The following is a 25,407-nucleotide window of genomic DNA, read 5'->3' on the forward strand; positions in this document are numbered from 1 at the left end:
TCATAATGACAGACATTTTGATTTGAAAGGCTTTGGGCAGCTTCGGTCGGAGACCGTCGTTATTTCTTTTTTCTGAATTACCGTAACGTATGTGACTACGGATTAGTCACAGAGCAGCTCCAAAAGTTAGGTACGAAGGTAGACTCATCATGTCTTCGCCGAGGTACCAGAATTGCTAACGTCTCGTCGTCGAAGAAAATAAGCTACCACGTCGTCGAACAATCGATCCTCCCACAGCGTCGATTACGGGAACCCTGTCCGAAAAATCGCTTGTTCTCAACGTCGTCGATGGATCACATTCAAATGCCAAAGCGACGATGAAGCAACGGTACCTGTAGGACCGGAAGATATCAACAGCCGTACCAGATCGCAACCGGACCAACCACAACCGTTTCAATTTATCATGTTTCAAAGCTCTTTTCATGCAGCACATTTTGTTGGGTATATAATTTTTTTGTATTTGGTATTTTTTCATACATTTTTGTATTTTTGTTGCATGGAGTAATTGTATGTAAAATTCTGGCAAGGGAGTATTGTAGCGACCTTGAGGCATGTCGAATTTTACATCATGCAATAACGGTCTACAAAATACCCAAAAATATAATCCCAGATGTTGAACACGGGCGGGGTGCCAGCAGCGCCAACTAGAACCCAATAACGAATAGCTGGCAACCCTGAGAAGTTTATCTGGGGTGTTATTGAAGGGTATTTCGATTGATTCAGTGCTCAACCATCGTTTGGTTTAGACGTGCCACCATCGACTGCCCAAGCGTCGTCTCCAGGTAACATCGCTGCCGTGCGTTTTATCTAATTGTATTTTTCACATATTTTTATATAGCCAATAAATAACGGTCACATAATGTAAACACCACTGTTTCATTTCGTTTTACCTCCATTGACCGAGCCACATCATTTACCCTAAAAGTTAAGTCTGTTCGGAATATTAAGCCAATGCTAAAATCGGAAGACATTTTATCATCAGTAGCAGTTTATCAATCGAATCTTCCAAATTACTTATTATTGTTAAATCAGTACCTTAAGAACTACTCGCAAAAAAGTGACTACAAAATATAATTGAAATCCTTCATCCCATTTATGTTCAATGAATTTAAAAGATAAGTATTAATATGCTGATTGTAATAAGCAATCATAAAAGTGTTGTATTAATCTAATGAAATCGAATAAATGGATTTATAAAAATGCATTTATTTTTATATTCTATTTAAGATTTTCCTTGTACATATTTTAGTTTTTTTTCTTGTTTGCTTAAAGTGCAAAGTGCTTATAAGCATAAATTTACAGTCCCCCTCAGGATTCGAACCTGCGACTAACGTAACAGTTGGAGAGCTGTCCTGTCGCCTTTATTAGTACGCCAACCAAGCCGACTTGGTTGCCATGTTAATATTATTTTATTATTGTTGTCTAAATGCTAATTATCAGAGTGCACACATAGATTTCCTTATTATAAGAATTCTGATTATTTTCGACGAACAATGTAATAATTTATATTATGGAATAAAGTTCAAAAGGCTTATCATTTATATTATTATGTCAATATATTTTAGATACGCCTATCCTCAGTGGATGCATTTAAAATCAATATTTAAATGTTGATAAATATGGATAGCGTAAATTAGTACTTAACTTAGTAAACTCAATATCTTAGGGAGCTAAGAACTATTTATAATACTAGCAATAATATTTAACTTAAAATGTAATTATTCCTGTAAATAGGCGCAATACATTTTTGAGGTTTAATTAATAATTTTTATTATTGATTAATTATTATGATTTAATTATTACTATGCCAATTTCATTCAACTTATATATTATAAATATATAAAAAAATATATTATACTTCAGAAGAGATTATATATTAGAAAGTGATTGAATATTGATCAATTATTTAATTTAACACATAACATTTACTTACTATACTATACTTACTATTTAACACACATTCATAAAAAGAATTTGATTGTAACACTAAAAATTGCTTTTGATTATTGTTCATTAAATGGTAACAAACCCAACTTTTATATGTTAAAAAATGTATCTTAATTCTCATATTAGAAACAGCAGGATTGAAATGGAGTAATTAATATAAATATTGATGGTTAGTAAAATGTTTCTTGGAGGGAATATTCAATAATCGACACCAAGAGAGACTTTGACAGCATGACAACTAAACAGAATACCGGATATAGATTGACTAAAAATAAATAATACTAATATTAGGTTTATACTTTAGACCTGATACTTACGAAGCTGCTTATTGGATTGCTCCAATAATAATTTAATAATTAATTGAATTAAATAAAATCACAATAAAAAGGAAGTAAGTAATTAATAGATTAAACGTAATAATAAATAATAAGCAGATTAATACATTACTAATCAGTAATACTAAACCTTTCAATGATAGTAAATTATCATGTCAACGTATATTTTTAAGGTTTACAAGGGTGGGGTTTAAGGAGATATCAGGAAGTAAGAATTCTTTTTAAGGTGTCATTTTATGCCCATTTTAAGAAATTATTATGCTTTAAGAACATTTTGCAATGACAGAATCGTTAGGTAATTTTTCATAGACTGACGAAACTCATTTTCATTTAGAAGGTTATGTAAATGAACAAAATTACAGATATGGGACAGCAACTAACCCAAAGACTGTTATACGTTGTAAAAGTGCATCTTTAAGCTATCAGTTACAGGTGTGTGTAAGAATGAAAGGAAGACACATCACTATATTTTATATAAAGAAATAAAACCTCTTAATATTATTGCTTTTGTTTTATTTATAATGTTTTTCTGTTTACTTTTAATATTCAGCATGTAATAAAATCATGTGAAATTAATGACTAAACAACATTCGTTGCTTCTCCTGTTGCCTATATGTAACTATTGTGTGGTTTTACAATATAATTTTATTATCGTGCTTATCATAATCTGAATTCTGCGCATTCATATATAACCATCATAATTACGGATAATCACAATGCACCGCACTGACTTTTATTAAGAAATTAAAACGTAATGGCGTTCGACGAAACAAAGCGAGCAGCGAGCACTAAAATTTTTAGGAAGTGACTGAAACGGCTTATAAAAATCAGAACTAACTCAACAGTAACGCATATAACAACATCGTAATGGCCGTGAACATCGTTGGGAATTTTGTTCGAGGGAAAGTAAGCAATAAAGAGTTATGATTACGGCCTGTAATAATTTTCTGGACAATTAAAACTAACATGCTAGCAATTCAGCATCGTTTCTGTCAATTCCTCGGTTATAATCGGACGTGGCGGAATTATGTCTTTTTATTCTTAATTTAATATCGGAATGGTTATTTTATTTTTACTATTAGCAATAAAGTAATTTTCGTATAGAAGTTTTTTATGTAGTGTCTTACGTGATTTAAGTCACCAAAATGAATGATTACTAACCATAACAGTTTAGTGGCATAAACTGTGTTCACTCATAAGAAAGTTAAATATTATTTAATCAAGAATATCAAAAAAATAACCTATTAATTCTATAATGTTACATGTGTTTTATCTTAATATTTTACTATTCTATTTTAATATTTATTTACAATGAGTTAATCAGTCAGTTTAAAACGTAAATATTATAAATAGAATATATAATATAATTCTAAAACTATAGTCCTTTCAAAAAGCAGCCAATAACGACATAGATGACGTCGAATATATGGGAGTTTGTAAATATGTAAAATTCACTTTAAACTAAAAAAGTATATTTTTCCCTCTGTACTAATTAGCTTACTTATTATTACTTATTAATTAAAAGAGACGGAATATGTGCAAAGAATCATGTCTCGAAAGAAATCTATAAAATTCGATTTGTGTTAATACTGATCGACCCTGTTGCCAAATGTCTACAAAATTCTTCAAAACCTTAGTGATAACAATTAGAGGTTATATAACTAATTTGATGCGCTAATATTGCGACGTACTGACGTCATACATTTTGATGACGCGCATTCGCCGTTTTATTCGATATACTATATATTGACTATGAGTCTATATTTTAGAGCTTCTTTATCAACGAGGATTGATTTGAACAGGATCTACTGCTTAGTGGGGGTTCCGAATCACGGTCCTCGACATTAAACCAACCAATTGGCCAGTGACCAAATTCAATACCATCCCAGATTCCAGGTCTTTTTTTAAATAAATTCAAGCAGTAATAAAAATATGAGATTTTTCTTGTTTTGATTGTGAGTTGTCTGACTTGAGGAAATCTACTGCTCAGGTTCATCAAATACTAAATAGAAACTTATGGGGATATTGTCGGTTTTGGTCTCAACATTTTCTCCCCCAGTTTCATAGCTTGGAAGTAAAAAAAGATGCAGTTTTCAGTGATGTCTTGCGACTGCTGATGAAAAGGAGATCTACTACGACAATTTCAAGCGAAAAAACTCATGGAATAGTCCACACAATTGATCCATATCGATACTTTGAACATAATGTTGTCATAGTTAAATGCAGTATAAAAACAACACGTTTTTTATATCTTTACGATGTTAGTTAACTCACGCAACTTCCCTTTTCGATCATTCAAAACGATTTTGGATGTTTTCTGATATTACAGCCACATTTGGGGTGCCACTGCTTTCTGCATCATCGGTGGCTCTACAGCCACGTTTGAAGTTAACAAAGCTACGTTTTATTGTTGTTTTTGATAGAGTGGAGTCCTTATAACACTTCCAAAGCCATTGCTTCACTTAAACGGTATTTTTCCCATCAAGAATCTGTGTAAAATTAAAACACGAAATTGTTTTTAATCCATGGTTTTGATAATAACAAATGCAGCGTCACTTTTGAGTAGAACATCATGAAATTTTAACATTGCGGCGAGTGCAATAAAACTATACGATAGTATTATTATATTATAATCGTAGTATATAGTGAAGAGATTATTATATTACGTATCACAAGACTCACTGTTAGTAGATAGTAAGTGCTTCAGTAAAAAAAAATACCAAAAAAATTTATATATTTCATAATTTATTTCAAATGGTAACTGGTTCTTCAGTGAAGTTCAACATAAACAGTAAAATATATCCATAGACCGTGAAAATTATAAAAAAACAGTAATTATGACGTAAAAGGAAACCGAAGCGAGATGAACAGTAACGACGATCGAAACCACGAACCGTGCTAAAAATTCGTGTCAAGTTTCGATGCTACCCCCGTAGTTCGGTGAGACGAAATCGTAACGCGTAACCGTGGCACTGTACCGATAATTCAAAAGGAAACAATTAACGTTAAAGGCTGGCAAAAACCATGGTCCGACCTTGTGCCCAAATTCGGCGGAAAGTGAAAGCGATCGGTCTCGCACATGTTTCACTCTAATTGATTTTTGTGTTGCCACTATTCGACTAGACCTGGCGAGATTCTGATCCCGTTTATAATTTGCTGAATTCCCAGACGATGTCGGGACCACGACGATGACGGTCGCCCTGTCCGTTTCTCGAAGCGAAATAAAATAATGAAAAGGTGTCGGTTTCGCGTTCGTCTTTTCTTGGTTCATTGTCGCCGCCTGTCACTGTTCCGTTCAGGAGTTGTGAGGCCATTAACGCCAGTATCAATTCTGTATACGAGGACCACTCAGAAAATGTTAAGATAATCTGTGAGCATGAAGAAAATTTGTGTGTTCTTTTTTATTTTATTTAATTTTATTATTAATATTATAACACATCTATACATGGTTTTGGAGCAAAGTCAGCAAGACCGATTTTTTAAATTGGTTGTAGTTTTAGAAATATTCAATAATTCATTAATTAACTGCCATTAACTAACTAATTTATTGTATTAAAAAGCATAATTCAGAAATGAAAAACAATACACAATAATCGTTGTAATAATTAAATAAAAATAATCAAAAACCTTATTTAAACTTCTCTACTACAAGTATTTTATATTCTACTACATACACATAATTTCCAGCTTCACCAGGCATTAAATATTTTATAAACTTTGCGTCAGCCATAAGTTTTTGAATATCAGGTCCTACAAATACTCGTTGCTCAAATACATTGGTCGTTGGTGATGAAAACAAAGTTGTTAAAGTATTTTTTCCACTTGTACCTGGACAAATTGCCAATGGATGACTCTCCGTGCGTAGAACTGGCTTCGACGCTAATAATACGTCAGGATATTTATACTGTGCTATTTCTTTACATGTATATCGACGATATTCATCGAGCAAAAGTAGCAAACATCTACATGATTTTTACGTTCTCTTCATAACTTTGGTTTCTCTTTCTCTTCATAACTTGTACAGCGTCTTTCTGCAGGCGTTATAAAACAATTTCGGTACCCTTGGTGTGTTAGAGTTAACTAGAGTAAAACCAAACACGTATCTTTGAGTGCATATCTCATTATTTGTCCACATTTATCGAGCATAAATATCCACAAACGTAACAAAAGCATTTGCAATCGATTTTGGAATGTTGTCTCTGCATTTTCACACGTTTTGAAGTACAATCATAACACAAAAACAATGTTTAATGCAAGGTCGTCATCTAACAGTCATTACAAGAGCGCAGTGCTGCCACCATACGCGATCTCGAAAACCAATCTTGACACACGGATTAAATGTCTGAGTTCAGGGCATCAACTAACGTTAAGAATCGTTCTCATCTGCTCGGATCCAAAAGTTTTGTAAACTTGTGTAATTATATTTTTATACTGGATGTTGTTCGGTCAATTTAACCATTAGTCTTAAAGTGTTTCTGATTTATTTCGTATTGGAGTCATTTTCATTCCGTACTGTTGATAAGCCAATGATTTGGATAATTCTTAAAGTGAATCTTGATCGTGAAATATATCTAATTCTTCATAAATAAACTTGTTGCCTGGGTTGTGTTTTATTTTGAAAATAAAATTCAAAGTTCTTAATAGGTGCTAACCACTTCTGACAAGTTCGCTAAGCTAGGACAGATTCCCACAGAAAATTCCACTAAAAAATTAGACGCCAGTATTCTGATCATATTGTTACTTTAAAGTATATTTATTGAGAGTAATTTGTCCAATATATATTAATCAAAATATTTTCCATCATTTTAATCACAACTTTTCTCATAAACAACAAAAAATCAGTAAACAGTAAATATTATAAAAAAACACAGCTTAAAGTAAGCAATATATTAAAACAAATAAATATATCGATTCTATTTTTCATAAAATTAAAATGAATGGAAATAAATAAATAAACACAGAACGAAAATAAAAAACGCGGGAGAGAAACTGTGAGAATAAAAAATGTTAAACGAATTCAAAATCACTAAAAGAGAATTCATTAATGTGAATATCATGACAAAATTAGATAATTGGGGAGTGATAAATCTACAAGATATAAAATTAATTTGAATTAATAATAATAATAATAACTGGTCATCCAACGCTATCAAAGGTTCTTCGATTGATTACCAATGCCTATCGCTACGTAACCAACGAAGAATTGCACGATAACCTGGATTTGCAAAGTTATCCAAGATTTGGCCTTGAAACACGAAAAATTACTAAATCATACTAACGTGGAAGCAATACAACTGCTGAACAGCGCGCAGGATGTCAAGAGATTGAAGCGAATCAAACCATACGAACTTATACTTATATAAAGTCTATACGTTTAGTATAAACTATAGCTATAAGTGATTATAGTTTTATAATTGAAGAATACATATTGATGTATATTCTTGCACTCGTCTTGCTTGTGAACTAATCCAAGTACAAATGAAAAGTAGTAATAAATTAATTCATAATTAAGATTATAAAAAATATATTTATTTTCCTGCGAATCGCCTCACAGTCCAATTTCTATTTTCTATGATTCTGAACTTTTCTGAAAAATATCCAAACATTTTTTGGCAAAAAATATACCTAGAAATCAATTAGTAATCCCACTAGGAAGGCTAGTAACGCGTTTTTAAATAACAAAACTTACCGTTTTATATGGTGGACAGAAAATAAATAGCGAATTATGTAATTCGAAAAATATCAACGGAATATAATTGGTTTAAAATCAACAAGATAACGCACTATTTGGCTGTAGAGATAAATTTTAACAGTCACTGACTGTAATCTATTTTTATACAGTTAATATTTAATTCGGCTATCTTAGTAACTTTCAGTTTTTAACAACTTAATGTACTTAAGGATACTGTAGCGACCTTGAGGCATGTCGAATTTTACATCGTGGAATAACGGTCTACAAAATACCCAGAAATATAATCCCAGATGTTGAACACGGGCGGGGTGCCAGCAGCGCCAACTAGAACCCGATAACGAATAGCTGGCGGCAACCCCGAGACGTTTATCTGGGATGTTATTGAAGGGTATTTCGATTCATTCAGTGCTCAACCATTGTTTGATTTAGACGTGCCACTATCGACTGCAAAAGCCTCGTCTCCAGGTAACACCGCTGCCATCCGTTTTATCTAATTGTATTTTTCACATTTTTTTTATAGCCAATAAATAACGGTCACATGATGTAAACACTAATGTTTCATTTCGTTTTACCTCCATTCACCGAGCCACATCTCTTTATATATATATATATATATATATATATATATATATATATAATAGTTACATAATACAAAACACAATTATATTTATTTAAAATACATGCTTACAATTACCACAGTGAGTGGGATAAATTAAAAACCCATATGAATAACTTACTTATAGTTTTAGTTAGTGCTTACTTTCAACTTCAGAAACAACGAAATTGGTTTACATATGGGGTTGCATCAAGTTGCAAGACAACCTGACTGTTAATTCAACGCTGCAAAAACAAAGTTATTCGTTTAAATTAGCAATGCTTATTGCTACGTAATCAACGAAGAACTGTATGATGATCTTGAAATCATATTGATCTATAATGTTATCTAAGATTTCGTTTTAAAACATGAAGGATGGTTACTAAATCTCTATGGGAGCAATATAAATATCAGACAAAGTGCAGGAAATCAGAAGATTAATGCAAACCAAATCACAGAAAGTTGTATAGTGTATAAGAGTTAATTCTAACTTTAGATAAAGTAGTCTATTTTAAATTTAATTTGGGAAATACATACTGAGATATATATCCTGCAATAGTCTTGCTTAATTGATATAAGTACAACAGAAAAACAGCAATAAAGTATTAAAACAATATTTTAATGACATTTTGTTTCCTGGTTCACTTGATAGGAAGCATGACAAAATTTGAGATTTGTATTTTGTTGTTTTAAATTAGAAATACATCAGTATACTTACTAACGTCTCAATTAATCAACATGCCAATAAAAACTCATTTTCGTAAAGTCGATTTCCTCATTTCTAGTCGTGTGTGGCTTTAATCAATTCACAAACGAATAAAAACGGTAAACGTAGAAAAGGAAACTTGCCCAACGGCTCGTTTCTTCCCTAACCCGCCAGCGCCACCGCCGTGTCCCTACGCAACGATGACAAAGTCATGACGCAAATTCGAAGCATGGATGGGCCCGCGTAACTAATCGACGAAATCCACGGCAGCGAAACGGGCGAGAGCAAAAAAAAATAAGCTAACTACCGCGGTCGATTTGTCGTCGATATCGTTAGCGAAAGCGCGAACTTTAAAAAGCCGACTAAAAAATAAATAAATCCAGAGAAGCGGATCGAGATCAAAATAAAGGCCTGCATCTAACTATTCGGCACCGCTGTCTAAAAATACGTCTTGCGGCACTAAAAATACGTTTTAATCGAATCATTTAACTGCCAAATTTTTTCCTGCGTCAAAATTTAGCGTCGAGCCACATTGGCGATTCGCTCGAATTAAGTTGAATAGATTTATACGAAATTAATTGATTCAGCGTTAGCACACGGTGATGCAATTGTCCCTAAATTACTTAACATTGTTGTGATAACCTTTATTTCTTAACGCTTTAATTTACAATGATGTTGTTCGTAATAATAACAATGTCAACTGTTCGTTATTTCTAATTTTATATGGAATTGTTTATAACATTGGTTACTGTTATATAATAACAAAATTACTGTTTCTCCAATAATAGTAAATATTATATTAAAGATAATGTTTAATATCAGGGTCAAGTTAACATATAAAATCTAATTAACAATTCAAAACAAATGGTTGTTTCTCAAATACTGCGATATAATACAAACAAGATGATGCTCCTTCTTCAACTAATATTAACTTCTAAAAGAAATCTGCAGCGAATAAAACGGTAGGTATAAAACCAAAGATTGGAACATGGTAAGTGAGGTAATAGTATATCTTTAAAAAAGTAAGTCAGTTTGTATACCATTATATGACATAGTTATGAAAATCAGGACATGACTCATTCAAATGCTTTAGATATATTCAATGCTGGAGGCTTTTATAGATTATTAGAAATAATCAAATTCATAGGGAAACTGACACACCAGCACTCCATCAAGCACTTTATATCTCAATCCTTCCACAAGCAACAACTCAGCTCAAGTTCTTCAGAAAAACGCGCTTGATCGCTAGCTGCTGGATATGCTGGGAGTTTAGCACCGCGTCACGGCTAACTTCCCCTTTTCCAGGCTTCATAACTTTTGCCTCCATACGACAGCATTCACGTGTGTTAACCCAAGTTCACGAATATATAATTAGTTTCACTATCTCTTTTTTCGCCGGGTCCTCGTGCCCAATAATCGATCCCCGTTTAGCCCGTGTCATATCCCCAAATTTAATGCAGTAGCTGTAGCGACCCACGGGGGTCTGAGGCAGTCCCACATAACCCGATCCAACTTCTGACTCCAAAGCAAGTCTCCGCGATCCGAGCTGTGTCACCCTCTAGTTTTAGGCTAAAATAAAAAAAAAACTTTCATATTATTTTGATGTTTCTACTACCCAAGGAACTAAATATGGATATATTAAGAGTGAATATAATATACCATTTTAGTTAGCTACCGTATCAGTTAAACCATCTTATTCAACTGTCAAATAATTTATAATTCAAGTTATAAGAACATTTGCGACGAAAAAGGCCTCTAACCTCAGAAGAAGAGGTAGATATCGGTCTAGTTAAGACAGTATTCTGAAATACAGTGGACCGGTCGATTTAAAAGTGTAAAAAGAGCGAATAGTCAGCTGTATCATTGTGAACGACCATTACTTTGAACATATTTTAGACAAAAACTCTGAAATTTTTTTAAAAAACTTTTATACCGTGTTCAGTTTCAGCTAGTTGAAAGGAATTTTTTAGTCAACAGAATAATGAAGATACACAACCAGAGGGATTTGAGAAAGATATTTTGCAACGCTTGATACCTAAGTAGAAAAAATACATCACCTGTAGCGTTCACTAGAGAAGCAATTTATTCTTGTGAATGTCCGTAAATAGAAGAATATGTCGATAATTTTCCACTTTTTGTATGTAAAACAAGGAAAATAGTCATAATTAAGACATGGTTACTATTTACATAATACGCCCACATATCAATTATTATGAGATTTCAGCCAAGAAAGATATTTTTGGATGATGGTTTATTGGAGCATGATAAAATACATTACTGAGCATAAATATTCATTTATTTTTTTAATACATAAATGAATAATCATTCATATAATGAACAAAATATATCATAAATGCAGAAATCCCTTAAATGTTGAAGCTTTATAAAAAATTACAACAATATATATTTCACTACTGAGTCAAAAAGAATCCTGGTAATAAAAATATAGTAAGGCAATAGTAAGAAAATATTATTAATACATCTTAAAATTATAATAAAATAAAAAATATCATTTTTGATAACTTTTCTATTCTTAGAAAAAATTATAACTACATTTTTATCGATTTGATAAATATATATATTAATTTCAACAAATCTAGGAGACGTCATTTGGTTTTGTGATCGAAATTTTCGATTTTTTTAAACTTTCGATAGTTTTATATTCCATTGTTTAGGTTCATACACCACTTATACACTTTATAATTTACAATTAATTTGCAAAATGTATTATTTAGAAGTTTTTACTTACGATTCCATTGTTTAACCAACAACATAGTATCATCATATGATAATAAATCAACTTAAATCATGATAAAACTAAATACATCAATGAAGAATATAAACACTCAGTTCAAGATAAAAATCCGAACTTCAATCACTGAAAAAAAGCTTGGTAGGGCAGTGATCAAGGTGACTGGAGGATCCTCATGCAGTGAAGAGTTATGAGTTCGAATCCACTGCAGGATGCGGTTGGTTTTATGTTTGATATTATGTACAGACCGAATTTACTATCTTCAACTGACTGAGAAAGCACTAAACCAAAAAAGGTAATGAATAAAGTTTAAGTTTTAGTTTTATTTTATCACACGTCAGAAACCAGATGAAATATTACCTCATTAAGAAACGGTGATATCATCAAACAGCATCGATTTTTTCATTACCCAACATGTTTTAATTGCTCGATTGATATTTATCTAACAATACCATTTATGGAACAATTACTCTTGATTCAATTTATCGAAGAAACAATTTCACAAGACAGAGAGTTATCATTTAATAACGTAATAGCCACGATAACATAAAAGAAACACGAGTCTGAATAAGCGCATTTTATTAAAAAATAAAAAGAGGAAAAAAATCGGTACGAATACTTGCAATCATCTTTCATACATTCCGTACTCGAGTACGTGTAATTATTCATTTCCAAGAACAAAGTGAGACAGCGGGCATGGTGGTGTCGATCTCGAATTTGCAGATCATGCTCTCACAAAGAACAAAATTAAATGGCGCACCTCGCAAAAAGTGTAAATTGAATTTTTAAAAGTCACAAAATAATGGTTAACATTTTTGTGCGTTAAAAAATTTTAATTTTATTTAATGGTGATATTTGAAAGGGTAATTTTATATTATAAAACAGAGGTCCAAAAACTATAACATCTATAACAAATGTAATTTAAAACATTAGTAGAACAATCGGGGCTTATTTATAAATAATACGAGTTACTAATATTTGATATTTTGGTTAATGGTTATTATCTTACAAACTATACTTCATTAATATTGTGCAGGTAATTTGATTGAATCGCTGTGATTTGCCATTTTTAGATTTTTAATATTTATTTTATTTATTTCCAGGGGATAAAAAAATAAAATACATGCTTTGTTTATTTCACGCACTTCATTTTTCACTTACGTATTATTTCTTGCACTAGTTTTTGACCAAAAATACTATAAATGAATTTCCAAAGGACTATTGTAAAGTAAGGGGAAATAATTTTAAAACACTAATAAAAATGAGATGCAGTCTTTTTGTCTGGTCACGTAAACACATATTCCCTACACTTTAGGTCCGCTGAGAGACGGATAGCCGCATATGTTATGCGTTTTTAACACTCAATTAAATAACCGTAATAAAATACTGTTTTTTTTTAAAGAAAGGTATCTTTCTAGAGCTTGGAACGTATTGAAAATACGTCTGCACCCCACGAAGGTTGGAACTGAGCAAGTTAAATATCCTGGTTTGTACTTAGATCGACGCCTAACCTGGAAGAAGCACATACTCTATAAACGAAAATAACTTCGTATGAAATTATATCAAATGTATTGGCTCATCGGGCGCAAATCCAAGTTATCATTAGATAACAAGGTGTTGCTGTATGAGTCTATACTCAAGCCTATTCAAGCAACTATGGGGTACCGCTAGCAAATCTAATATGTCCATCATTCAACGGTTCCAAAATAAAGTATTGCATGCCATTGTTAATGCTCCGAACTATATTTCAAATAAAGTGATACAACGCGATATTCCTCTAGAACCTATAACGAGTGTAATTCAACGTGTTTGTGAGAAGTACTTCGAAAGAGTGTCGGTGCATCCCAATGTATTCGCTAATCAGCATGCGACGTGATATTGAAGTGCGTAGACTAAAACGTTTAACACCATCTGATCTGATTACTGGACATATATAAACTTTAGAATAAGACTAATTAATTAAGATAATATTTTATACGGAAGATCGCTTAATGAAGTGATTTTCTGCATGCCATGTAAATTTAATATAGACATAAGAAATACTTATTGCCTATAGGGCAGATTGTATGTGGGAGCAGAAGTATTTGAGAAACTCTAGTTGAAAATAATAAAACTGATTATAGAGAGAAGTCCCCAATACTATATTCGTACGATTTCATTATAGTTTATGAACACACATTCAATAATTGACCAGGTTCATAGAATAGCAGATGTAATTAAAAACGCCTATGAAGGTAAAAAGATATGTTCACCTAAATTAAAAGATGAGGCACCATACTTCCAATAAGATATATCATCACAGCATTGTTAATAAGCTATAAAAAATGTTACAGAAACAACACACTGAACTGAGTCAAACAAGAGGAAGCCTACCCTACAATAAAAGAAGCTAAAGCAGGTGTACCACAAGGAAGTGCATTAGGGCCAATACTCTATACAGCTGGAAAATATTACGAGGGCTACATTTGCTGATTACACTGCGATTCTTGATGTCGGAAACCATAGTGAAGAAGAAATACTATAAATAATCGGACCAAACTTGATGAACAAAAGTAAATCTACGCATGTACAGTTCACGTATAATCAGATCGCACAACTACTAATAACAATAAATAATAATATCATTCTGTATAGCAATAACTAGTATATCAGAATGGCTCTTAATGCAAAACTTCCCTGGAAGGAACATGTAAAAAATAAAAGAAACGAATTGGAGTTAAAATATAGGAAAATGTATTGGTTAATTGGAAGAAAATCACAATAATTGGTACATAATAAATTGCTATTATATACCATATAGCACTGAAATCTATATGGACATATGGAATTCAATTATGGGGATGTTCCGCGACAAGTAATATAAATATAAGTTTTTCAGAACAAAATCCTGAGAAGTATCAAGATTGATAATTTAGTTAATAAATTATAACCATAAAATATAAAAATTCATCATGACAGGTTGAAACTAAATCGGGGCGAATTACGTCAATGTTTTTCTATATTCTATATTCGGAATAAATATGAGGAAATTATTATCGACGTTATAGATATCTTGATATTTTTCAACAAGCTTATCGATCTGATCGAACCTCGAAAATATTTAGATATAAGCAAAATGAACTATTTCAATGTTTCCGCACCCAACTTGTATATTGTTTACTAAGTGTATACTGACGTCATATGACATCGGTCAGCGTTTTGGCGCGAATTTACAAGCGGGTCTTAAAATAGAAAATTATATAATTTTAATAAATATCACAGAAGAAGTTTAACAGATTCAAGTGAGTTAAGAAATCTTGTTACAACTGCAAACCAACACGCGATGTCTTCATTTGCAAATAAACTTTAAATATGATATTATTAGATTCTCTTTACTTAATTATTTCTTTAATAAAAACAAGTATTACATCTGCATAGAATATCAGCCCTTCCTATTGAGATTAATAAAAATGATTTAGTAACAAAAATATAAATTAACTAACTATAGAAATCATAACAGAAAAAGAAAACAACTTTACACAAACCCAAGGAATTGTAATAGAAAGTCTTTTCAAAATATTATATTTGCAAATGTCTGAAATAATTTTTTTTATTTTCTAAGGTCTTCTTTTTACCGACTAATGGTTATATCAAACCAAACCAAAATGTTGATCCAAATATTGCTATATAATTAACAACATAAATGTTCAATGGGTATTAGGCATTAAATTAAAAGTTCAGTATAGAAAAATTATATTTTTAAATTATTAGAAGAAATTATCTTATTGTTTGATAGTTTCATTGATAATTTATGAATTAAATCTATTGATCAATGAAACTGAAACTAAAAAAGAAGAAGCATAATAAATTTAATATATATAATAATATATATATATATATATATATATATAATAAAACAAACATAAAATAAAATAAAACTAATAGTCACATCATAGTAAGAGATAAAGAATAGGTATGTTTACTATATAAATAATCGATGAGAAAATCTATTCAATAAAATATCCGATCCCATATCAATGTGAACTAATAAAAAACTTACTTGTGTTGCGTAAACATAGGTATGTACATACACCTTAATCAAAATTCGAAAGGTTTCGACATCACATAGTCTTAGAAAATCCCACTATGACCTACACAATTTCGCGTTATTTTTTATACGACTCTTTCTAGAACGAAAATCACCTTTGAACTGAACGAAAACCTTATTGGTTTTGCCACCTGGTCTGAGATAGGGACAGACACTATGTTAGATTATTGTTTTCGACGACTGCTATCATTCGCTTCGTAGTGTTTTTATCAGATAAAGATATTTTTTTCAAAAGTAGAGGAGAAACAAGATAATTTTAATTGGTTTTGATTCGTTACGAAGATAAACGAGAGGTTCGAGTAGTTTTCTTTGGAATAAAATATTTTTGTGTAGTAGTGGTTGGAGTGGATAATAATGGTATATTGTACGCATATTGTGTAATAGATTACACTCAGCTATAAAAAATTAATTAATCATTAATCCAATGATATTTTTATGATGTCAGATGCAACATTTGTAAATGACATAGGTTAGCTTGTTTCTTATCAAAAATATAGTTCTGGGGGATCAGTGATAAACTAAAGAAACCAACTGAAAAAAAATACCGTCAACAAAACTAAAATATTGTACCAACATTAATTATAGTTAAATCAACAAAGAAATGGAATTATTAAAAAAGTGCTCCTAGTAAAAAAATTTCGTTAATGTATTTTGTAAATTGACCAGATGACAAGTAATAAGGAAAATTCCAATGAAAAGGACTTCTATGTTTATTGTTGAGTACTTGTTTTTTGAATTGAACATGTGTTTTAGTATGTTTTATCAGTTTGAAATCACAAATTATTCACAATTACTATGATTTTGTATGAAATATTGTACAGCTAGTTGCCATAATTTATTGCAACTTACTAATGGAAAGCATATAAATTAGATTTGAAGGATTTTTTGAATTTGAAGTTTTTTGTGAAGAATCCGTACAATCTTTTTTATTCAACGCATTGTCCATTGATAGCCGCTACTTTTTCCCATCTTTCAGACAACTTTCGAAATAATGATGTATCTTTTGAGTTTATCCATAATTTTTTGGTATCTTCATAAATGAAGCATTGCCTAGACAGATCATGACTCATAAGTAGGAATAAGTAGTAATTAGAAGATGCAGGGTCTGGAGAATAGGGTGGTTGAAACAGGACTATCTATTTTAATGTTTCCAAATACGTTTTCACCGGTTATGCAACATATGGTTGAGAGTTGTCATGCTAAAGAACAACATTGTGGTGTCTTTGTTCGTATTTCGGTCGTTTTTTCGGACAGTGGTCGACTCAAACGCATCACCTGTACTCGATAGCGATCCCTACTGATAGTTTTATCGAGTGTTACCTCCAAATTTTTTGGCTATTAAGAACGCTCTTTGCTTTCGGAGTTAAAGTCACTAATTTTAAAACGCTGAAACCAGTATTCCATGTTGAAATCTATGGAGTATGGTTGCCACATGCTTCACTCAGTAGTCGATGATCTTCAGCTGCCCTTTTTTCAATTTGGAGTAAAAAAGTAAAACTTGCCACAAACACATGACATTATCAACGCACTGAAAAATATTTTTGTTCAAATTCTAATGATATGACCAATACTGAAAAGTGAAGCTTGTTAATGAGGCTTTAACGTGATGTTGGTTACAAATCTACCCGATGCGATTTAATATACATTAACACTATATGCTGTAAATCCTTTAAAATTAATTTATAGGCCTAATATTTGATTAATAAATAACCCATACTAGTGAAAGTATAATTACTGCCAAAACAAAGAGAAAAAACGAAATTATTAAGAAATATGGTAAAATCAGGAAGTGGGCAATTATTAACATTTGCTGATAATCTAGTTATAATACCCAAAAGAATATACATACTAGAAAAATAAATAACAGAAGGACAAAACATAGCTTAAAATCTAAATGAATAGACTGAAAATGATGTTACAAGTATAAACACAAGAAGAAAACTACAAAAAAAACAAAAAATTTTAAAAAGAAACGAAAAAACAATAATTTATTAACCAAAATGGCTGTAAACTTTTTAGAATTTTTCTCCATGACAATTAATACATTTTTACATGCGCTTGAACCAATCTCACACGTAACATTTTCTTCATTCCGATTGAGATACCTCCAAAATATTCTTTATATAAGGAAATAAAAAATTCAATTGATGCCAAATCAAGGTTGTAGGGAAGATACTTGAACAATTTAATTTCTGCATCGAGAAAATGCCAGAAATTCTGAAGTCTGTACAAATGTTTTCCAGATAATAACTTCAACGTTTGAAACACCTTGAATTTGTAATTATATTAATATATATATATATATATATATATATATATATATATATATATATATATATATATATAATAATATTGTTAATTTTTCCATTCCAAATAAAACATGTTATAAGGTAATTCGGAGAAATGATAAAGAATCCGTGAAAATGATAACAGTGCTGGAAAACACATGTTGAATGGTTAGAAAAAACTAAAATCATTGCATCGTTAGTGCAAAGTTCCGAATGCGTAATAAAACCAAACGAATAAAATGATGCACAACATGCTTTTAAACTAAGCTATAAATACCATTGATATCAACTCGGTATAGAAAAAAATATAGCATCACAACAAAATTAGTTTTGAGTTCTTCTACCACTGCAAACATTAATATACCTTATTTGTTTCGTTTTAATGCCTCTTGTGGCTTTATTACCATTATATATAAATAATAATTGATATATTGGTGTTTAAATGGTCCTGGGTTTAATTTATATGAATAATTCATAGAAATATGTAAAGTAATATGAACAGTTTGTGGTATAAAATGTTATCGAACGAACGAAATATAGTAGTTCCGTTATATCGTCGCGTATATTCTGAATAAAATTCGGTTAAAATGTATATTAAGATACAGGGAAGTACGAGAAACGGTTTTGTCAAAGGTCAAGAACTAGATGAGCTAAACTGTTTTAATATATACCGAGTACAATTAATTTCGATAAATGGTGATATCGCCGAACGATTTAGTGCCATATTATATTAGAAATTAATTAAAATGACAATGGGTAGGTTATATAAGAAATAACAATACATCGATGAAAGTAAATTAGGCTAGGCGTTAAAAGATTTATGAAGTTGGGTTAAAACTGGCGTACTTATATGAACTGTGACTTTATTTGATTCGACGCACGACATATAATATTTATTTTTATCACTTTCTAGGAATAACCGGTTAATTGAAAAGTTCCCGGCCTGACACATAGATGGCGCTACTAGAATTAAATCTATATGTTTATTAGTTAGCCCTAGCCCTCTTTTGTTATTTCTAACTTTTGTTATTGTGAAAAAAATGGTTAAAAAGGAATTTCGCGTGTTGATAAAATATTGCTTTTTGAAGGAAAAAAATACAGTTGGAACAAAAACTTAGCTTGATGCCGAGTTTCCGGACAATGCCCCAGGAAAATCAACTTAAGGATTGATATGGTAAGTTTAGACGCAGTGAAATGAGCACCGAAGACGGTGAACGCAGTGGACGCCCAAAAGAGGTTGTTACCGACAAAAACATTAAAAAATCCACCAAAATGATATTGAATGACTGTAAATTGAAACTGAATGAAATAGCAGACACTTTAAAGAATCAACTGAACGTGTATATCATATCATTCACGAATATTTGGGTATGAGAAAGCAAAGTGGGTGCTGCACGAGCTCACTTTTGAACAAAAACAACGACGAGTTGATGATTCGGACCAGTGTTTGAAGATGATCAAGCGTAATAAACCCAAGTTCTTGCGTCGATATGTGACAATGGATTAAACATGGCTCCATCATTTCACTCCGAAGTTCAATAGACAGTCATCCGAGTGGACTGTACACGACAAACCCGATCAGCTGGCAAGGTTATGACATCTTTATTTTGGGATGCGCATGGAATATTTTCATTGACTAACTTGAAAAGTGAAGGACCATCAACAGCGACTATTGCATAGCGTTATTGGACCGTTTGAAGGACGAAATCGCCCAAAAACGGCATTTGAAGAAAAAGAAAGTGCTGCTTCACCAAGACAATGCACCATGTCAAAAATCCATGAATTCGGCTTCCAATTGCTTCCTCATCCAACGTATTCTCCGGATCTGGCTCTCAGCGACTATTTCCTGTTCTCAGATCTCACGAATGAAGAGGTGATTGACGAAAGTGAGGCCTATTTTGAATTAAAGGACAAACCGTACTACTAAAATGGTACCGAAAAGTTGGAGGGTCGCTATAATCAGTGTATTACCCTTGAAGAGAATTATGTTGAATAAATAAAACTCATTTTGCCAAAAAATGTGTTTTACTATGGCAGGCCGGGGACTTTTCAATTGACCAGTTACAATTAATTTTGTTGTCTACACTGCATAATACTACAGCTCTAATATAAATATAATTTTTTTAAATAATTTTGTGAGTTTTTTCATCAATGTGAACGAGTACACAGTTCTTGGTTATCACGGAACTGAAATAATGTAAATAATTTCTCGTGGAACACAGGAAACTCACCAGTCTATTGTTTAGACGTGATATTGTTAACAAATAATATAAGATTGTTTAGTCTGTGTTGATGCAGTGTCGACATATTGTTGCTAAATAAAATATCATATACGACTATATGATTTCAGAGTAAAGCATTCCTTGTTGAACATTGTTTTATTCTTGCTAATATTTTTCAGTAATTAATTTGTTGTGTAATTAGGAAGATGGTTCATTTTGACTACTATATACTAATTTAATGTGTTTTCTATTTTATTTAAATTTAATTAAGTTGTGTGTGACTCTGTATAAATGCAGATCAAGCGATCAAACGCTGACAAAACTCAAGCATTACGATGGAAACTTATTACTGAACTAAAAAGACCAAAAGAAAACCTAGATACTTAATATTTTAATGCGAATATACATTGATCAAAGAAGTTAGAGTTGATGCTGTTAAAAGGTGGAGATAAATGATTTGGAACTAATGTTGGTTTCTTGTGCCTTACCATGTGTTGTAGTAGTGGGATGGTAAATAATGTTCCCTGAAATTTTAAGACATGTATCACACCGTAATTTCAATTTATAACAGAACTCTAAATGGCGAATTTAATATTCTAGAAGTTGTTAAATCAAATAAATAGTTTAAATATATCGATATAAAGTCTATTTATGTTGATTAATAAAAAAAATCGGTTCTCTATCAATCAGTAAAACTAAACTGAAATGACTAATATGTCAGCAATAAAATTCATTCCACAAACTTGAAGCTCATGTACAACCTCCCTAATAGACGTCCCAATTTTCTATTCCCCATTTTCTGATATCCTGTGATAATAATGGAATTGTTTTTTAGTGCTGATCATTACATTATACATGTTTAAACATGTCATAAATGTTTTAAAAAATTATTTTTACTATTTAATGCAAACGCTGTTCTTAATAATGTTAATGTTAATTATATATGTTGTTAATGTTAGTATTTCTAAGTAAGATTTCTTTTCAAGTGTTTCCGTGCGGAATTTCAGACTTTCAACAATGTTATTGAAGGTTCTTATGTTTCTAGATTGATTGATTGTATTTCTACTTCTATAACGATTGATTTTCTTTAATGCTTGATGCAATGTATAGTGATCTCCTATAACGATTCTGTTCTGTATTTAGTATTTAATTCTGTGTTATTTTCAGTCTTTCTTCGCCAAGACACCGTTCTTACACTTTTAAAATCAATCGTTACATAATTTCATTTGAAATTTCATAATTATAATAATTCCATTTGTATATATCCTCAATTTCAAGAGATAACATACATGTTCTTAGCTAGTAATGTCTATATCTCTTAAAATGCAAATAAAAATACATGATACTAATACAAAATCACTAATACTTGAAGGATATATTTAGAGATGAAAGTTACGATATGTTCATAGATGTCCGATATTAATGCTTTACATCCGATAACTAATTTCTAATTCGAATAAACGAACAATATTATATGAAGTGGTAACTGATTATATGGATTTTCACTTTTTATAAGTTAATAATTACGATTCTTAAACATCTTAAATAAAAACTTGGGTAATGTAAAATCAGTGCATAAAATTCACCTTTAAAATTAATTATTTGTCACAAAAATTCCACTATTGCAGTTTTGCTTTTAGGGCTATATATAATGAAGAAGAGAGATGAGGTAACCCAGCAAATGACAACAAAACATAAAAATTTGATAATCGTATAAGGAAAAGTAAACGATGGGCTCTCGCGATATCGATTCCGAATCGGTTCGGGAAAAAAGAGGAGAATTAAACCCAGCAGTGATGTCATTGGATTGCAACGGATCAGCCTCGTGCTAAAGCCAGCTTGCACTTAGCTCGCTTATAATAACAAATGAGCGCGCATTTTGTATTTTTATTTCGCGTTCTGTCGACCTTGAACGGCGGCCATTAAAAATATTTTCGCTTGGCAATTCATCTGTTGGTATGAACGACCTTTTATATAAAGCTTTTATCTTTTAGTTCGGCTCTGCGAGCGTTGGAAGAAAAATAATATTTACCGATCGTGGACGTTGACTACTTACCGATCTGTCTAAGGGAAATTTATCAACCAATCAACGTCTAAATATTTAATTTTTCCATTTTGGTATTTTCGGATATGTTCTATACAGACGTCTCGAGTACTCGGACCAACACAGATAAAAAGGAAATAAACTGCAGGAGTGGGCAAGACAGGTAACTGAACGATCTTAAATCGACTCATATTGTCCAGACAGTTTATTTGACGTAAAATACTATACAATATAAATGTACTGTCCATACAACTGAAGATACAGATACATAGTACATAAGAAATAATCATTAAATGTCATATATTAAAAAGAAACGGAATGAGTTTAGAATATTAAAAGTTGCACTATTGCATTTTCTGCTATAAAATCTAAGTGAAATATATGTTATATATGAACATTTGGGAACATACCAATATAAATAGTAACCTATTTAGATTATATTATGGATATTATGTTCATATTGGTCTCTGGGTAGTGTGAGTCGAAATAGTGACATACATCTAAAACTATATTTTAGAACTGCATACTAGATCATTACAATAGTAATTCCAATAATTAGCAGGGCATCAGTACCTTTAAATGATTAAATTAACTGGATGGATTAAATTAATTAAACTACTGGTAAGTTAAGAATGTTAGTTACATATAGAGAAATTATTTAATTGTTATTAACAATTAATGAATAGCAGGTCAACTGAAAAGTCCCCGGCTTGTTTAATGCTTTAACAGTACTACTATACTATTATGACTCCACACATCATCTTAATTAATTACATTGTAAATATGTAATAAATCATAGATATAAGATAAATTCAATTATCAGATTCTAAATAGTAATGAACAAACGAATACGATAATAATTACTTCAGTTAAAGGATATCATACTATATACTATTGTGAAACATATTTGAACTGTTATTGTTTCTAGCAACAATATTATCCTGCTGATAAGATAATGTCACATATACATTGACAAATTGTCTTTAGTAATTTCATCATGACAAACTCAAGTAAAACTATTTTAAGGTACAACCTGAAAGTATACGGAACTTTAAAAAAAAATTTAACAGACTTGAATTAACGTAAAAACATGACCACCCCTATGACGGTTCCTGGTTCCACCAATATCATTAAATCATTTCACTGCATTATAGAAGCTTGATAGTATTTTATAATTTATACCATGGAGAGTTAAATGTTCAAAGTTGGAGAAAAGTAAGTCATTGGGCTGAAATGCCAAAATCAACTATGGTATAGTAATAAAGAGAAACAGTTGATATGATATACAAGTGTATCCACTAAAAACTCTATAAGCATGTATTAATCTTATATAGTATTAACAGGAAGGAAAGATCATTCATCTGAAGGACGGTGTACTCTGAATGGTAAGATATATTATTAAAAAGAAGGGCTTTTAGTTCATGAGAATTTAACGTTACAACAGATGACAGAACTTTTATAGATTTGTATTTCTACAGGCTTAACTATAAAGCATATTTATTCTGGTCATAGGCTTCAGTCTGAAACTTTTTTCTAGTTTTTTTTTTAGTTTTTGTGTATAATTTTAATGAAATGTGAAAATTCTTCAATGAATTATGAAATACATAACATATGATTATTCAGAGATCCTTTACGTCAATCTATTGAAAAGGAGAATACGACCACAATGTCAATATTGGAATTACTAGGTGTTTCAGAAAGAAGTAGAAGTGTGTATAATATGTATTTCTCTACAGATGTTCTTGAAACAGATAAATCTGTACCCTCAACTTGAAGCACATAAGAAGTAGGCAACACCAAAAAGACCAAGAAGTGTATTTATGGTAATACTGCACTAAATTGCAATATTCACATTGAATAATTTTATTTGAACGAAAACCATTTTAGCTTACATATAACCACAAGCATCATAACGGCAAAGCTCTTTGCCATTGACAAAACTATTCATCTTATTTTTGGAAGCGGGTATAAGACATTTGCAATGAAGCAACTACACGTTCTCTAGTCGATATAACGCAACCACCATCTAATTATATCCATTATAGAAAAAATAAACACAGCAGCTGACCAGTACAAATCTATCTCCTTCCTATTGCTTTTCTCCCAGACAGGAACAAAGTGCAAAGAATAGGTTTCCATAAGGAACAAATATCTAGACACCTATCTTAACACAGTCTTAAAAATGGACCAACTGAGCTTGAACCTGCTAGATAGAAACCATTTGTGTGATAATAAGACCTGCTATGGAATCCCTTTGCAAATCAAACATCATCTAACGGAATATGGCCACAAGGTCAATACTGGAATTAGCAGGTGTTTCGGAAAGAAATAGAAGTGAGTATAATATGTATTTCTCTACAGATGTTCTTGAAACAGATAAATCTGTACCCTCAACTTGAAGCACATAAGAGAAGCAGGCAACACCAAAAAGGCCAAGAACTGTATTTGTGGTAATACTGCACTGAATTGCAATATGCACATTGAATAATTTTACTTAGAGAAATATCTAAAAATAAAAAAATAACTTAATATTATTGATAATACCTTGAAATTTAAACTATATAATTAGAACACATTACTATAATAGGATCATTTTGGTAATATTTTACGTCATTTCCCCTTCACGTAATTATATATAAGGAATAATAATATTTAGTAGCGCATAAAAGTCTGAAATATATCTGGAATAGTAAAAAAAACTATTATTATCAAATCTAAGTGATCATAAATTTACAGGTA

At 31.2% G+C, this 25,407-nt stretch overlaps 1 protein-coding gene across 21 annotated transcripts in view; it reads right to left on the reverse strand.

Annotated features, from left to right (window-relative positions):
• The window catches only part of tai (basic helix-loop-helix family member taiman), a 693,988-nt gene that overhangs the window by 161,775 nt on the left and 506,806 nt on the right, over nt 1–25,407 (reverse strand). The window contains exon 1 of one of the 21 annotated variants that reach the window (XM_076399150.1): nt 16,067–16,216. The exons of 19 other annotated variants lie outside the window; for them this stretch is intronic. In XM_076399150.1, coding sequence (XP_076255265.1) covers nt 16,067–16,095 — 29 coding nt within the window. In that variant the 5' untranslated portion in view covers nt 16,096–16,216. Of the gene's footprint in view, nt 1–9,287; nt 9,351–16,066; nt 16,217–25,407 lie in introns of those variants that run through there. One more of the 21 variants, XM_076399157.1, reaches the window with a different exon arrangement.

The sequence above is a fragment of the Rhynchophorus ferrugineus genome, unplaced genomic scaffold, assembly GCF_030347505.1.
Source record: "Rhynchophorus ferrugineus isolate W39M unplaced genomic scaffold, kcgeb_rfMv2 rfM3, whole genome shotgun sequence".
NCBI lineage: Eukaryota > Metazoa > Arthropoda > Insecta > Coleoptera > Curculionidae > Rhynchophorus > Rhynchophorus ferrugineus.